General features: G+C 40.7%; 2 protein-coding genes across 4 annotated transcripts in view; one reads left to right on the top strand and one right to left on the bottom strand.

The window, feature by feature from the left end:
• LOC134341524 (signal-induced proliferation-associated 1-like protein 2) overlaps positions 1 to 9771 on the bottom strand; it is a 521779-nt gene extending 512008 nt beyond the window's left edge. For all 3 annotated transcript variants that reach the window (XM_063039398.1, XM_063039402.1, XM_063039409.1), the window contains exon 1: positions 9609 to 9771. The gene's annotated coding sequence lies outside the window, so the exon portion shown is untranslated. The remainder of the gene's footprint in view (positions 1 to 9608) is intronic.
• A 329-nt stretch (positions 9772 to 10100) lies between these two features.
• map10 (microtubule associated protein 10) lies at positions 10101 to 15683 on the top strand. Its single transcript, XM_063071625.1, has one exon. The coding sequence runs from the start codon at positions 10331 to 10333 to the stop codon at positions 13094 to 13096; it is 2766 nt and encodes a 921-aa protein (XP_062927695.1). The 5' UTR covers positions 10101 to 10330; the 3' UTR covers positions 13097 to 15683.
• The last annotated feature ends 314 nt before the right edge of the window (positions 15684 to 15997 follow it).

Genomic DNA, 15997 nt, shown 5'->3' with positions numbered 1-15997 from the left:
AACTTTAAGAAGCTTGGAGGGAAAAAAAGGGAGAAAGATTTCCAAAGTAATATTTTTCTTTTTAAACACATTGGCAAGTGCATAGAATATGTTGTTGGGGTGGTGGTAGAAGCAGACACATTAGGGGCATACAAGAAACTCTCAGATAGGCCTATGGATGAAAGAAAAATGAAGGGCGATGTGGGAGGGAAGGGTCAGATTGATCTTGGAATAGGTTAAAGGGTTGGCAAAATATTGTAGATCAAAGTTTTGTAAGTCTTCTACGTTCTAAACATGACAAAGTCACAAACATCAGGGGTTAGGTACCCAAACTGAAAAACTATCCCACAAGCTAGTCAAGCAACAGCCTAAGACCATCAGCAAGTTGGACTATGTTTCAAGCTCCTCCACTTCAATTTCCAGGTACTGTACATTTAGTCCCAGGACTAGGTCAAACCCACCAGAAATGGTAACTCAGGTGTGCAGGCTGGAGGGGGTAGATCAGAAATCATTCTACAAATACACAGAAAACCTTTACAGTATATTGGTATAGTGGCTGAGTAGTAGCATGGGAAAATCCACAGCCCTGAATAAAAAGATTTTACTGGCAAAGCTACCTTGGTTTATCTGCCATGGAGCTTGTAAGACTTCAAATCAGATTCAAACGAGGTGGTAGCTGTAGTCATGATGCACAAATAAGCAGTTCCACAGGAGATAACTGTAGGAGTATAACATTTTGTCTCCTTCTACTAGAAATTTTGAAGGCAGTGTAACCAAGATAAACTCCTCATCCTCAGTCAAATTATAACAGCTCCTCTGAATCAGCAAAACAAAAGCAGACCAGCAGCCCAAAATGTACTGTCCTCACTAAATATCAAACTTCTCAGTGTTTTCAATAGAAATAGAATTGTCTTAAAATAATGAACTCTCACAAAACTGGGAATAGTTTGGTTAAACATATGCATTTGATCCACAAGTTTTTCCTAACATTTGATAAAATGTTTTAGCTAAATAATAAATTTATGCAAGGAGACAAATTTTGAAAAAATTAAGTCCTACTAACTGATGATCAAAATTAATCTCAAACAACACAATTCCAAGTTAGTTTGAATTTCCATCCTTTCATAGTTAACATAGCAAAGATATACAAGGCATTTCATGGGAGTGTTATGAGATATGTTAAAAAAAAATCAGACAACAAGCCATAAAAGAAATATCAGGTGGTGACCAAAGGGGGGAATAAAAACAGGTTTATGAAGCAATCTTTGAGAGCTACTTTTTCAAAGCTCAAAGTTCAAACCAAGACACTGAACAATTAGGAAGAGAAAGTAATCAATTTAGTAGCAGATTTAACTATTTAGATCTATGTAAAAATTCCTGTACTGAATTGGTGATGCCTCTAAAAATGTTAAATACAAACATGCTTAAAGATCAATATATCTATGCACTCAAAGCATTTTAAAATTATACAAGAGGGTAAATATTTGCTTCAAGCTTTAACTTTACATTCAGCAATTAACAGTGTTACACAGAATACTGCGTGCATCTGTGAGTAAAATAAAATATTCCCCATGCGTTCAATGAACAATTTGCTCCTCTAATCCCTAGGAATTTCCACCTTAGATAAAAACAATTTAAGAGTATAAAACCATAAGGTACAGGAGCAGAATTAGGCCATTTGGTCCATCAAGTCTGCTCTGCCGTTTCATCGTAACTGATCCAATTTTCCTCTCAGCCCCAGTCTCCTGCTTTCTCCCCATATCTCTTCATGCCCTGACCAATCAAAAATCTATCAATCTCTGCTTTAAATATACATAATGACTTGGCCTCCACAGCTGCCTGTGCCAAAGAATTTCACATATTCACCATTCTCTGGCTAAAGAACTTCTTCCTCATCTCTGTTCTAAAAGGACAGCCCTCTATCCTGAGGCTGTGTCCTCTGGTCTTAGGCTCTCCCACCATTTCCACATCCATTCCACCAAGGCCTTTCAACATTCGATAGGTTTTAATCAGGTCACTCCTCATTCTTCTGAATTCTAATGAATACAGGCCCAGAGCCATCAAATACTCTTCACATGACAAGCCATTCAATCCTGGAATCATTTTTGTGAACCTCCTTTGAACCCTCTCCAGTTTCAGCACATCCCTTCTGAGATAAGGGGCCCAAAACTGCTCACAATACTCTAAGTGAGGCCTCACCAATACTGTATAAAATTTCAACATTACATGCTTGGTATTAGTCCCCTTGAAATGAATGCTAACATTTCATTTGCCTTCCTTACCACAGACTTAAGCTGCAAATTAACATTTAATGAACCCTGCACAAGGACTCCCATGTCATTTTGCGCCTCAGCTTTCAGTATTTTCTCTCCATTTAGAAACTAGTTTCTTGCATTCCTTCTACCAAACTTCCTGACCATGCACTTCCTGACACTGTATTCCATCTGCCATTTCTTTGTCCATTTTCCCAATCTAAGCCACTCTGTAGCTGCTCTATTTCCTCAAAACTACCTGCCTCGCCACTTATCCTCACATCGTCTGCAAACTTTGCAACAAACCATCAATTCCGTTCAAACCATCAACATACAAATGTAAGAGAATCAGTCCCTACACAGACCCCTGTGGAACACCACTAGTCACTGGCAGCCAACCAGAAAAGGCTCGCTTTATTCCCACTCTTTGCTTCCTGCCAATCAGTCACTGCTTTATCCATGCTAGAATCTTTCTTGTAAGGCTTGTAGCTTGATAAACATCCTCATGTTGTGGCAACTTTTCAAAATCCTTCTGAAAATCCAAGTACACAACATCAACAGATTCTCTTTTATCTATCCTGCTTGATATTTCTCCAAAGAATTCCAACAGATTTGTCAGGCAAGATTTCCCCATGAGGAAATGATGCTGATTACAGGCTATTTTATCATATATCTCCAAGTACCCTGAAACCTCATTGTTAGCCACAGTTATATCATCTTTCCTTTAGAATACTTCTTCCTCTTTGGGGTGTATATATCCTGTGCCTTCCAAATTGCTTCTGGAAGTTCTAGCCACTGCTGCTCCACCACCATACCTGGCAGTTCTTTTTCCCCAATCATTTCTGGCCATCTCTTCTTTCATGCCTCTGCAATTCCCATTACTCCACTGTAATACTGATACATCTGACCTTACCTTCTCCTTCTCAAATTTCAAGGTTAATTTGATCATACTATGATCACTTTCCCCAAAGGGTTCTTTTACCTGAAGCCCTCTAATCAATTCTGGTTCATTATTCAACAGCCACTGCAGAATAGCTGGTCGTCTGGTGGGCTCAACCACAAGCTGCTCTAAAAGGCAATCTCGAGGGCACTCCAGAAAGTTCCCCTCCTGGAATGCAGCACCAACCGGATATTCGCAATCCCCACCTTCCCACATTAACAAACCTTCCTGCTTGGATATTAGACCCATCCAGTTCAGGTGCCAGCCATCTCTTCTGTACAGAATCTCCCTTCCCTGGAAGAAAGCCCAATGATCCAAAATTCTTATGCCCTCCCTCCTACACCAATTCCTTAGCTACGTATTAAACTGTATAATCTTCCTAATTTTGGCCTCACTAGCCACTAGCATATGGAGGCAAAATATCATCCAGGATTGTCATTTTCAAGCACAGAACCTCCTGTCCATTCCCCTAACAAATCACCTATCACCACAGTGTGTCTCTTCTTCTCACTTCCCTTCTGAGTCAGAGGCAGACTCAGTGCCAAAGATCTGACCACTGTGACTTTCCTCTGTTAGGTCATCTCCCCAAATGGTATCCAAAATAATAATTAATATACCTATTGATGAGGGGGATGGCCATAGGGGTATTCTGCCCTGATTTCATAACCTCTTTTCCTTTCCTGACTGTCACCCAGTTTCCTGTGTCCTGCACCTTGAGTGTTACTACCTCTCTACATGTTCTATCACCCCCACAGCCTCCTAGATGATTCAGATTCATGCAGTTCCAGCTCCAACTCCTTAACACAGTTTGTTAGAAGCTGCAGCTGGATACACCTTGCAGTTGTAGTCATCAGGGACACCAGAGGTCTCACTGCCTTCCCACATCCCAGATATAAAGAAGGGGGAAAAAAACCTTCAGCTTTTCTTTCCTTTGCTTTCTCTGACTGATGCCTCTCTTCACTAAAGCCTCAAAGAGCTTTAGCCTCAAGATCACCAGTCTTGACTCTGTCCACTCAGAGGACAGCTGCTGTGCTTGCCCCACCTCCCATCAATCAATCCCAGTGCCGATTGGTCACTGGTCAAAGCTCTTGTTATGCTGTAGCCACCCGCTGCTGCCTTTTGTACTGGGGCAGTGAACCTAATTGAAGTCTGCCTCCTCTCAAAACCTCAGATGTCCAGGTTGGCCGCTGGCCAAAACTCTTCTTCGCTGTAGCGACCCACTGCTACTTTTTGTCCCCTCCTCTCAATAGGAAAAGTCCCCTTTTCCTTAACAATATCTTGAAAGTCTGAACCAACTGTTTCTTCCCCCCACAGATGCTGCCTGACTTGCTGTGGTCCTTCAGCATTTTGTGTGCGTTGCTCCATTTCCAGCATCTGCAGAATCTCTTCTGTTTAAGTTTTCCCCACCATGCCTTCCTCCATCTACTTCCCACTGCACCCCCCACCCCCCGTCCCAAATACATTTCTCTAATCATCACTTGTGCAAGTATAATGCAGTGGACCATTTTATTCCAATCTGCCCATGACACATTTCAACATGAAACCCTGATTCAGCTAATTAACTGCAAATTCTAACAGTGTTCCAGGATAAGCCAAAGTGTACAAATGCCTTCTCGGATTGGTGGAGTAAAAACCATGACCAAACCATCTGCAACTTCTCTAAAATTCCTACCCCCATTCAAGGAACAAGCAACATACCAGCCAAAAAATATTCAAGGTATCATAATGACTGCTGGTTCCCACTTGGGAAAAGCTCAGCTCCCTCCTAATGATTAACTCATCAGCATAAAATTAGCACAATGAGCACACTGCAACTGCATAGGGATGACCTCACGTACAAGTTTTTTGAAATGGTTCACACAATCCATCAACAACTGGTCTCACAATCCAGCAGAATGATGCCTCTGCTTCAATGATTATCCCAGAGGCTTAAGATCATTAGCAGGCATAGATAGAGTTATTTAAATGTTCTGAAGGTAATTAGAAATGAAACGAGGGAACAAGATCCAGAGTTGGACTTTTTAAAAGTACAATGTCACATTCTTCCTCTCACCAAATAAAGGTCTTTAACCAAAACACCAAAAACTTCTTTTAAACCAGATCTATGAGTTGGAGGTTTGGAAGGATTATTCTAATTCATGAAAAATGTCAAACATTTAGGATAGGAAGTGTATATCCTTTGATAAGTTTTAGCAATAACATTTTAAAACTTCTGTTTATAGTTTTTTTAAATAACATATAATGCATTAGGTCTATTTTCAGTGTATAGGGAAGCTATCATTCATTTGAGCCACCACATAAATGAAAAACCCTCCTTCCAAGCTCTATATTATTACTGCACAAGATTTTTGATATCAAAAGAAGTGCATTTGGGAATAAGTGATTACATCAGAATGATTTCAGAAAGATCCACATCAAGTTTATGGGAAAGAACAATTTATTTATCTAATTAGAATCAGATACAACAGTTGAATATATATAATAATTATTAAAGCTTAGGAATTAGGTGGGGCCAGGGAGGGAAGAAAACAAATTTAATATTTAAGGCAGCTGCATTTGAATGTTTTTTGAAATACCCCAACCTGACCAAAATCTGACTGATCACAAAACTATTGATCCAACATTAATCTTCTGTGGTTCTTCAATTTAATTTATACCGACGTCAGTTTACATTTTCACTTTGTCATTTTAACTAAATACTTGAGAACTACATTTTTCTTCTAATATAATTATCCCCACATCTATAAAAAGAAAATAATTTATTTTAGAAAATCTATTAAGTCAGATTCAGGCAAGAACATTAAAAAAAAACTCCCAATGCATCATCAGCACTTTTACGCACATGATACTCTGTTTTTGATCATAGAATGAGCAAAGGTCGGACTCAATTTATTTAAAAACTAAGGGGCTTACTTCCAAAGAAACACAGTCTATTCACTTCATAAATCAAACTGCAGTTGTGTAAAATTTTATTTAGTTTTAGACAATTAGTTAAAAAGCTTGTTACATTCTTTATTCATTATCCACAATTTTCAAAAATACTCATTTCAGTAACTAGCAGCTTTTCATAATTTCGATCTGCATTGCCAATCACCCTGACTTACTCAATGACTAAAAATTACAGTTTAAGTTGCAGCACTCTACAATGATTCACTACCCTGCACTTAAGTAAGAGGACAGGTTATACTCATTCTTTCTTTGATGTACTTTCTATAATTGTTTAGACTTGGTAGCAAAACAGTCTGTTCGGTTTGCTCTGATACACAGCATACAATTATTTCCTTCAGATCACAGGTTTCATTCAGTTACAAGCTCAGTCAGTGCCCATGCTATTCAGGAAAAAATTAAGCAGTACGATACCATCTACAAAAAGAAGTGGATACAGTCCAGTCCATCACAGGAAAATCCCTCTCCCCACTCCATCATTCAACACATTTACAAGGAACACTGCCACAAGAAAGCAACATCCCTCAAAGACCTCTACACTCCAGGCCATGCTCTCTTCCTCTCTTCTTGCTACTGCCAGTGGATAGGAAGTACAGGAGCCTTAGTCCCACACACCAGGTTCAGGAACAGTTATTACCCTGCAACGAGCATGGATAACTTCACTCACTTTCACACTGAACTGATTCCACAACCTATGGACTCACTTTCAAAGATTCCACAACTCATGTTCTCAGTATTAGTTATTATTATTTTATTTGCACCATTTATCTTCTTTTGCTCAGTAGTTGTTTGCCCATTTTTTTCATTGAACCCATTGTACTCCTTTGTATCTACTGAGAATACCCACAAGAAAATTAATCTAAGGGTACATACTGTACTTTGATAATATACTTACTTTGAACAATCCAAGCCTGGAGAAACTTTCTACTGTACCCAGGGTTGAAAGAACTATTTTAGCCATTTTTAAAAATTGAAACATTAACCATAAACATTTTACTCAAATAAAGCAAAATTGAGATCACTTTTCAATACTACCAAATGAAAGAATTTCTTTAGTTACAGGGCACATTTACACAGCCATCGTCATAGATCTCATCGTTGGCAACTCTGCTGTTGAGCAAGACACTCAATGAATGGAAGCAATTGAAGACTGGAGATAATCAACCGTTGCCCTGACAACTTCTAAATCCAAAAGACTGAGCTTACTTAGGCCAGCAGAACATCAAGGATAACCTTTTCGCCTTCAGCACTTCGGAATAATTTTTCAACAGCTGTTGTATTAAAATAAGGAAGCATCACACAGTAAGACCAGCTTTACCAGACAATAACAAGGTCACATGAATGTTTTTTTCTTTAATGTAAGAACAGTTTTGATATTTGAGTGCCTTTTTATTTAGCATGTTCAAAAATGTCAGTAATCAAACAATTTACATTGACTTCCAGAGACTGACCATTTACCTTCATGCTACACGTGTTCATGTATAAATTGTGTCAAATATTTTGGTTCCAGCAATGCAATTTGTTAAATGTATTCACTCCAAAGTGGACAAAACCTTATTACAATATTATAAAGTAATTTGCTTCTATCTAGAATAATTTTTGCACAACTATGTCAAATGTCATATATACAGATGGTAAACTATTTAGAGTACCTAAAGCACTGCAATAGTTTTCATATTCAACTCATAATTCATGCCTACCAATTTATTACACATGATCACAATAGGTGATCAATCACAAGAAACAAGGTTATTAACCAATACCCTTCTATGAAGGCAAAAACCTTCTGTAATGTTACCATGACAAACACTGCCAGTAGTAACTGCATAGAATGAAAGAGCCCAACACTATTTCCGAAATCATCACCTCAGAAATCAGGCACATTGTATTCTTAGATTTTTAAAAATTTTCCTCCAGAGCCATTGTTTGTGTAAATTGTAAATGACCAACCAAAATAATCGACTACATTGTTCTTAGTGAGTGACAGCGTTATAATTTCGAGCTGGAAGAGGATATTTTCGTCCCAGATATTACAATGAGTTAACTGTGGAGACTGATATATCCCAGTAAACAACAGTGAAGATGATATACGATATTAATATTTTCACTGAAACAGCTGGTAAACTTGATGAGGGTATTGATCAACAACACGAAATGCACTGCAGCGCTCGTTTTATTCTTTCCCGTCTCTTAGAGCTGCAAAAACATTTATAATTGAAACTAACTTTCAGAAAATGGTCATAGCTTCATTGTAGATTTACACATATAAGCAATATATTAAAAATCTTCAAAAAAAAGTAAACAGCTCAGACCAAATAAATATGTAGGAAGTGTTTCCGTACAAAGTGAACCCAAAATCCTTGACCATTGTGTCATGCAAAGCCATCTAGCGGATAAAGTTAGAAGACAGAAAAGAAATCAACAAATCCAATTCCACAACAAATCAACCGATCGCTACAACTTCCAGAGAAACAGCGACGCGCAATTAGGTTCTCAGTAGAACTCCGTAGTACACGCGCCGTGAACAATGGCATCGAATTAAATATATTATTGCACATACACAATCAATGATATACTTGATTTTTATTCTCAAAATCCTGAAGTTTGAAGGTAATTGAGGGGAGCCCAAATCTTCTGGATTTAGAGAACGGGACACAAACCCTTTTGTTCATTCCCAGTTTGATTTCATTTAGAGTAGAAAGGAGGAGTATTTCACACACAACATAATTGGCCGGCTGCCGTCCGCTTGCGGAACCGAGAATAGCACCTGACCCCAAAGCCTGCCGGCTTCACGGAAGGGTCCCGCGATCGCAACATGCAGCCCATTCGGCTTCACCAAGAACACAACCACCCGCAAGACGACGGGTTGTTATCCTGCCTTGGGGGAAGAGGGGGAGGCTGATCTGCTAATGATATTTTTGCAGTGGGGGAGGGTGCGAACTGCCTTTTGAGAGGAGATGGGGGTGGGAGGCGGAATTTGAACAATTTTTTGGGGCGAGAAGGATTAGACATGATTGCTAGGAATTTTATCTCAGATCCGGGAGATGAGGGGGTGTGAAGAAAGGAAAGCATTTTTCAGACGGGGGTTGCATTGGTGAACGGTTCGGGGAAAGAGAGGAAAGTCGCATCCCTTGCCAGGGAGGCAACTAAAGAATGGCAGGCGCAGACGAGATGTACGAACATGTTCTGAGGTATTTCGGCAGATATTTGAGAGAAGGGAGGTGAAGGGATTGAAAGAGAGGGCATTTTTCGGGAGTGGGCGGTGGTTAGTTTGGGCTGAAGATGGGCCGGGGGGGTGCACTAAAATGGTGGGGGTGAGGGAGGGTCCGAGTTGTGTCGGGGGGCAGGATGGCGTGAAGGAGGGAAATACTTCCAACGGTCTGCAAGTGTACTAACGGACAGCCTGAGACCCAGCACCGACTCTACGACCTTCAACTTGTCAACAAGCCCAGGGCTCCTCACTCCCCCTCCGCTACCACCACCTCTCTTACCTGACAGCCGCGGGGCCGAGCCGCACGTGCACGCGAGGAGACCTTCTGCACAATCCACACCATGGGACAGACAGTGAATCAAAGATCCCGCTACCGCTCGCAAGCCAGGTTCGCAGCACCACCTCTTGCGGCCAGCAGGCTGGAAACTTTTCACATTCTCCCGCACCTCAACACAACCTGGCGACCAATGTTCCACCCCCTCGCCCGCCGGCTCTTCCTTCCTCCCATTGGCTGTTCTGGGCCCCTCACTCTTCCTCGATTGGATGAAATTTGGTCCTTCTCTCCACCCATTGGCCATCGTTAGCCCTGCCCTCCTCCCTATTGGCTGTCTTTGGTCCGTACTCCTTTTTTCTATTCGCTGTCCTTTGGCTTTGGATGCTCTCCCATTGGTCAACCGCTGGCTTTGCCCCTCACAGCATTGGTCTATCCTACATGTCTGTAACGAGACACCACCCACGGTTTTCTCTTGGTCAAACGTCTGCCATCGTCCACGCGCCCGCTCCTTTTGCTCAAATGGACAAGATGAAGTCCAGAGGCAGGATGGGAGTTGGAGTCAAAAGAGCGATGAAGGTAACTGCGCTGAAGGACTACAGCCCCCAGACTTCATTGCGCTCAAAGTACCGCGTTTACTTGTAGTGCGGTGTTGCCAAGGTGTCCGATGTAATCCGTTTGTGGGGACCGGTTCTGCCAACGCCGGTGCCACCAGGGGCAAAGCAACTACCATGGATACAGCCGCCAAAGTGGAGACGCTGTTCTCCTTGGAACTGTTAGTGGACTACGTGAACGTTGGACCTGAAACCCAGCCTGAGCCCGGCCCTTTGCTGGCGGTGGCCTTCAGACTGCTGGACTTCCCCACACTCTTGGTCCATCAGACCGAGCCGCAGCGAGCGGAAGCCCTGCGGCGGAGCTGGGAGCGTGGGCAGGAGAGACAGGCACCCGTGCGAACGGGGGCCCGCACTGGCATCACTTTCAATAAAGGCAAGTCCTGCCTGTTCAAGATGGGGATGTCAACCCTTCACCGCCATCTGACCAACACCCCTCTGTACGCCATGCTACTAGACGTGTCACAGCAAGTACCCAAATTGGTGGGAAGTTGCCTGATCTCGATGGCGAATGCCGTGGAGAAAATCAGATTGGATGTAGAGGGACGCGGCATTACAACACCATCCATGCAAGGGAAGAGGGGCCTGTACCCTCTTTATAATCTGATGGGTGTCGAGATTGGCCAAATATCGGCAGGATATAGACTTATGAGTTTGGGAGTTGGTTTGCTGCCGCATATTCCAAAAAACCAGGTCCTGAAGGCTGAAATGCAAAACACGGACTTTGCACACCTGCCCAGTGAAGGACAGGTGCCAGAACAAGGGGAGAATGAGAAGGTGGCAGATCAAGGCACTGGACACATTCCGACTGACTCTGAAAAGTACCCCAACCACATTTCTGGTGACCAGGCTGTTGAAGGTAGACAGTTTGAACAGATCAAAGAGCCTGTTATTATTTCTGTTTTAAAGGGGGACCATAAGCTGAACACATTAGCAAAAGCAGCATCTAAGATTAAACAACAGGTTCTGAAATTCGAACCTACTGTGGATATCAAAGTGGACAATGTTTTTTGTCCACCCCCTATGTACTACAGCCAATCAAAGGAAGGGCCCAAAGAGAAGGTCTCTGAAATGTGGAAAACAATGGAGCCTGAGGAAGAGTCAGCTCTTCTTGAGGAGCTGGATTCAGATGAAAGTGAAGAATTGTTCAACATGAACCAAAGTGATTTTAAGTTGCCCAAAGGTCACTCAGAAGCAACAGGTACATTAAAAAAACAAGTTCAAAAGAGTCCTGCCAATTCTGATGCATATAATACCATCAGACAGTTGCCTCTGCTGAACGCACTCCTACTGGAACTTTCTTTGCTACATCATGAGCAGTTACCTCAGCAGATTCCTCTCGTTGTTCATCCTCAGCTTGCTTGGCTTTATAGTAATTTGAAGCATGATTCACTGGAATTTTATGAACCAACCAAATCAACAATACAACAATCTAATTCACATTTTAAGCAGCAGAAAGAAGTTCAAAAGCAACCTGTATCTCCTAGAAACTTTGATAAAGAAAATAACCCAAGGCGATGTAATGCAAAGAAAGATTTGGAACATCCCAAAAGAAAGTTGATGTATGGGTTAACAAATACATTACGGTTAAGGCTCCAACAGACAAATCCAGGCATGTTGATAGTGCATGAACAGAAAGAGTTGTCCAGAAGAAGACAATTGAAACAACTGAAAGAGAAGATTGGTCAAAAATGTCGTGAAGGCAAAGGGGAAAGGAGTTCTTCAACTCTTCAAAAAGGCCAACAACTTTCTGGTGGCAGAGCTAAAGTAAACGCTGAAACATTGATTCAAAGCAGCATCAAACCTGACACTGCTTATCCTTCAAATGTCCAGAGAAGTGGAAAGCTTATGGATAATAATAGCTTTGAAGCAACTTTGAGACGGGGAAGTGCCACTAGAACAGGAAAGACATCTGTTCGACCTCCAGGCCCACTAGATTACAATGTGGAGATTTCAGATTTACAGATGGCTAATGACAGGAACCTTTACCAAAAAGATATAAAAGTCAGACTGCCTGAAATAATCAACCATGATTCTGACCGCAGTGTGAATGAGATTTATTGTAAAGCAGTGGATGTTCCAAATATGAATCCTGGCATTACTAGTGATCCAATAATAGTTGAAAATGTTGATGCACAGATTTCTTACAGTAGCTGTGATGAACCCAAGTATTCAGAGGACTTCACAAGCCCTGAACCAACTGGCAACTCAGAAGATTTTACCAGTCCTGAACCTACAAATAGATATGCAGATACTTTAGGTAGCAGTCCAGAAGCTGAAACTATTAGGGTGAAGCACAGATGTTCTAACAATGAATTGGATTCGAGCCTTTCCAAATATTCCAGTGACAATCAGGGGGCAGCTCAAAGTGAGACAGAAGATGATTCAGTCCCACTGCTGGCACTCTCTAAGCAATCTCCAATTCAATCATTAAAAGGTACAAGTCTTGTAAGTAGTCACCATCAGAGAATGACATTGTCTTCAACAACCTCAAATCTATCTGAAGAAGCAACCAGCTTGACAGAGGAAAATCAACCGAAAAAAATACTGAACCCATCAAACAAACAAGAGACTGAGAAACAACTTAAGTCAATTGTTCAGTCAGATTCTGGATTTGACATCAATCGAGCTAGCCCTGAGGTCCTTCAACTTTCAAGTTCAAGGAATGGTCACAGGTTACTGGAGGAGAGCCAGTCTTTGGGGATATCTCAGGTGAGCTCTTACGCACCATCCAGTGAGTTTGATCTCGTCTGCAGTGGACTTGGCATAACTGCAAAGGATATTCAAACAGATGAAATTAATGAATTGGGAAGCACAGGAATAGTTAATGAATGCAGACATATTTCTGAACTAGTAGCCAACAAGCTTCCTGGATATACTTTATGATCTATCACCATAGTTCTTGAGATTTCCACGAATGTGAATGTGTACTCAGCAACATAAAAGTGTCTTCTAACTTGTTATATTTCAGTTACGCTTGGGAACATTTTATCTGCAAATATACTATGTATCATGTACAGTATGTGACTAAATTCATACTAGATTGAATTCTCAGACTTCACCTGAAAGTATTCTATTTCTCAACCTCTGTGACTACTTTGATGTAACAATACCCTCCTTCTTAAAAGCTTTCCTCCATTGTCCACTCTTATGCTTTCCTTGTTTTCTACTTATTCAATTGTAGCATTAAAATTTATAACAATTCCTGCTCTTTCCAATCTTGGACCTCAATTCTCCTGAGGACCCCTTCATTTCATCCTCTATGTGCTGCCCCCTGCAAGCATTACTTGTTTGATTGGGTTCGAACTGCATGTTAACAAGCCCCGCCTATGTCTGCCAGCATTTTTCTTGAGCCTGCTATTCCTTATGTTGTAAAACCTTTGTTTCACAACCACCCTAAACATAAAATTCTACAACTGGAGAAAGAAAAGCAATTGTTTTCACACCCATCACAAATTCTCTGCAACTCCATTCCTCTCTTCTGCCACAATGAATCTCAGGGTTGCATATGGTGACATATATACTTCGATCATAAATTTACCTTGAGCTTTGATCTATTCCAGCTGAATCAAACTTTGCATCCTTAAGACATAGGAGCAGAATTAGGCTATTCAATCATGGCTGATTTATTATCCCACTCAACCCCATTTTCCTGCCTTGCCCCCATAACCTTCGACACCTTATTAATCAGGAACCTATCAACCTCTACTTCAAATATACCCATTGCCCTGGCTTCCACATCCATCTGTGGCAGTGAATTCCACAGATTCACCACCCTCCTCATCTCTTTTCTAAAGGGACATCTATTCTGAAGCTGTGTCCTCTGGTCCTAGACTCCCCCATTATAGGAAACATCCTCATCACGTTTATTCAATCTAGGCCTTCCAATATTCAATAGTTTTCAAAGAATGTTCTCCCCTCATTCTACTAAACAGGTAAATACAGGCCCAAAGCCAAGATGGCCTCAGGCTTTTAGTGTCATTGACACAAATTTCTCTATTTCCATCACTTGCTTCTGCTCCTAACTCAGTTTATTTGGTGGTCCTGGATTCTCCTTACATGTTTTCATCAAGCTTTCAGATTTAATCCTTCTATTCTCTGGACTAGTCGTCATTTTATCACTCACTCTCAATGAACTTTATCTTATCCAAACTCTTCCAAGTAGGCTGTGTTCCACATAATATCTCACTTGTGTATCATTCTGGTTCATAATGAACTATCTAAACAGTTTTCCAGAAGTTCAAGCTACATTAAATAGTATCCTCGTGTTTAATTTTTCCATAACCTGTAAGTACAGCAAATACTAAGATGTTGCAATAACCTAAATTCTGACTCTTGTATTTTTCTCTCCACTTCCTCCCACCATTCGAAGCTGACCTTTGAGTCATATGTATCGCATACGTCCCCATTACCAAAGAATTTAATTAGCAATTTCTACTGAAAATGAATTGTGATATCAGGCAGCATAACTTCAGTAGACTGGGGAAAGCATCAAAAATTGTCTGAGAAATCAATTTTTGTGGATAACATGAAATGCAATAAAAGTAACAGAAATTCTTTTTGGTTTTTGTGTTCATGATAAAAAGATGTTAATACTTCAAGTGTAAATTATATTTTTACGAATGATTACAGCCAAACTATGCTCTTATCGACTGAATACAATTGTGAATAAAGCTATCTCACCTTTTGCTTTACAAATTTAGACTTAGTGTATAGTTTCATGTTTATTTTCAGATTTACAGGATTTGTAAGCTTTTATCTTTTTGTTTGAATATATCAGAACACACTTTTAAGTAATTTTATTGTCATTTTACAATTGCATGTCTGGCCGCACTATAACCCTTTTCGAATGTTTAATACGTGGCAACTTAGCATAACGGAAACTCTAGATCAGTACAAATATTCTTCCATTTTCATTATGCTGGTACAAGCAGGTACTTCCAATATCCTTAATGTGTCTGATTATCAGGCTGTTTTTCGTGACAGCGGCTGGCGTCTGAAGTGGTGGTTACATTTTGTGTCCTGGTTACATTTGGTGTCCTGAACCATGATTGCATTTACTTACCTAGAAATTCAGTGTGATAACAGACCCTTCTGGTCCAACAAGTATGTGCCGCACAATTATACCCACGTGACCAATTAACCTGTACATCTTGTTGAATGTGCGAGGAAATTGGAGCATGAGAGAAAACCCACATGATCATGGGGAGAACATACAAACTCCTCACAGCAGTGGAATTGAACCTGGGTCACTGGCACTGTAATAGCTTTACACAAGCCATCTCTTCTCAGCAGCAAATTCCAGAACCAATTTGTTGGCACCTAAATAGATGTTCGTGTATTGATTACTGACAACTTGCAGTTTGATGCAGTGGAAACCTTTACTGCATCTGAAGAAAATGTGGTTCTGGTAGATATACTGTATCAATATTACAATATGGGTATTACAACTTATACTATTAAAATATTTTGACATCCAATTAAAAATTGCACTGTCTTTAAAAAGCTTAATATATTTCTGCCTGAGCTCCTTTTCAAACTGGAGGTCACAAGTGATGTGACATGGGTAGGGATCTAGGGAAGAGGGACATATACTGTACCTGATTACTTTTTTATATACCACTTACTTACCCATTTTGCTCTCGCACCATTAGCAGTGGCTCTTGAAACATTCTCTGGGACAAATATTGATATTGTTCAACGTGAGTCAAATCAGCCCATTAAGAAATTCCTATGCATCTGATCTATCTAAACACACCAACAATTAACATCTGAGTTTTTCTTTAT

Source organism: Mobula hypostoma, chromosome 2 (genome assembly GCF_963921235.1).
Source record: "Mobula hypostoma chromosome 2, sMobHyp1.1, whole genome shotgun sequence".
NCBI lineage: Eukaryota > Metazoa > Chordata > Chondrichthyes > Myliobatiformes > Myliobatidae > Mobula > Mobula hypostoma.
The sequence above is the reverse complement of the archived record's forward strand: the minus strand, read 5'-3'. Positions and strand labels throughout refer to the sequence as shown.

What these genes read in the sequence shown, in the direction of transcription:
- map10 (XM_063071625.1), top strand. Translation starts at nt 10,331, where the DNA reads ATGGATACAGCCGCCAAAGTGGAGACGCTGTTCTCCTTGGAACTGTTA.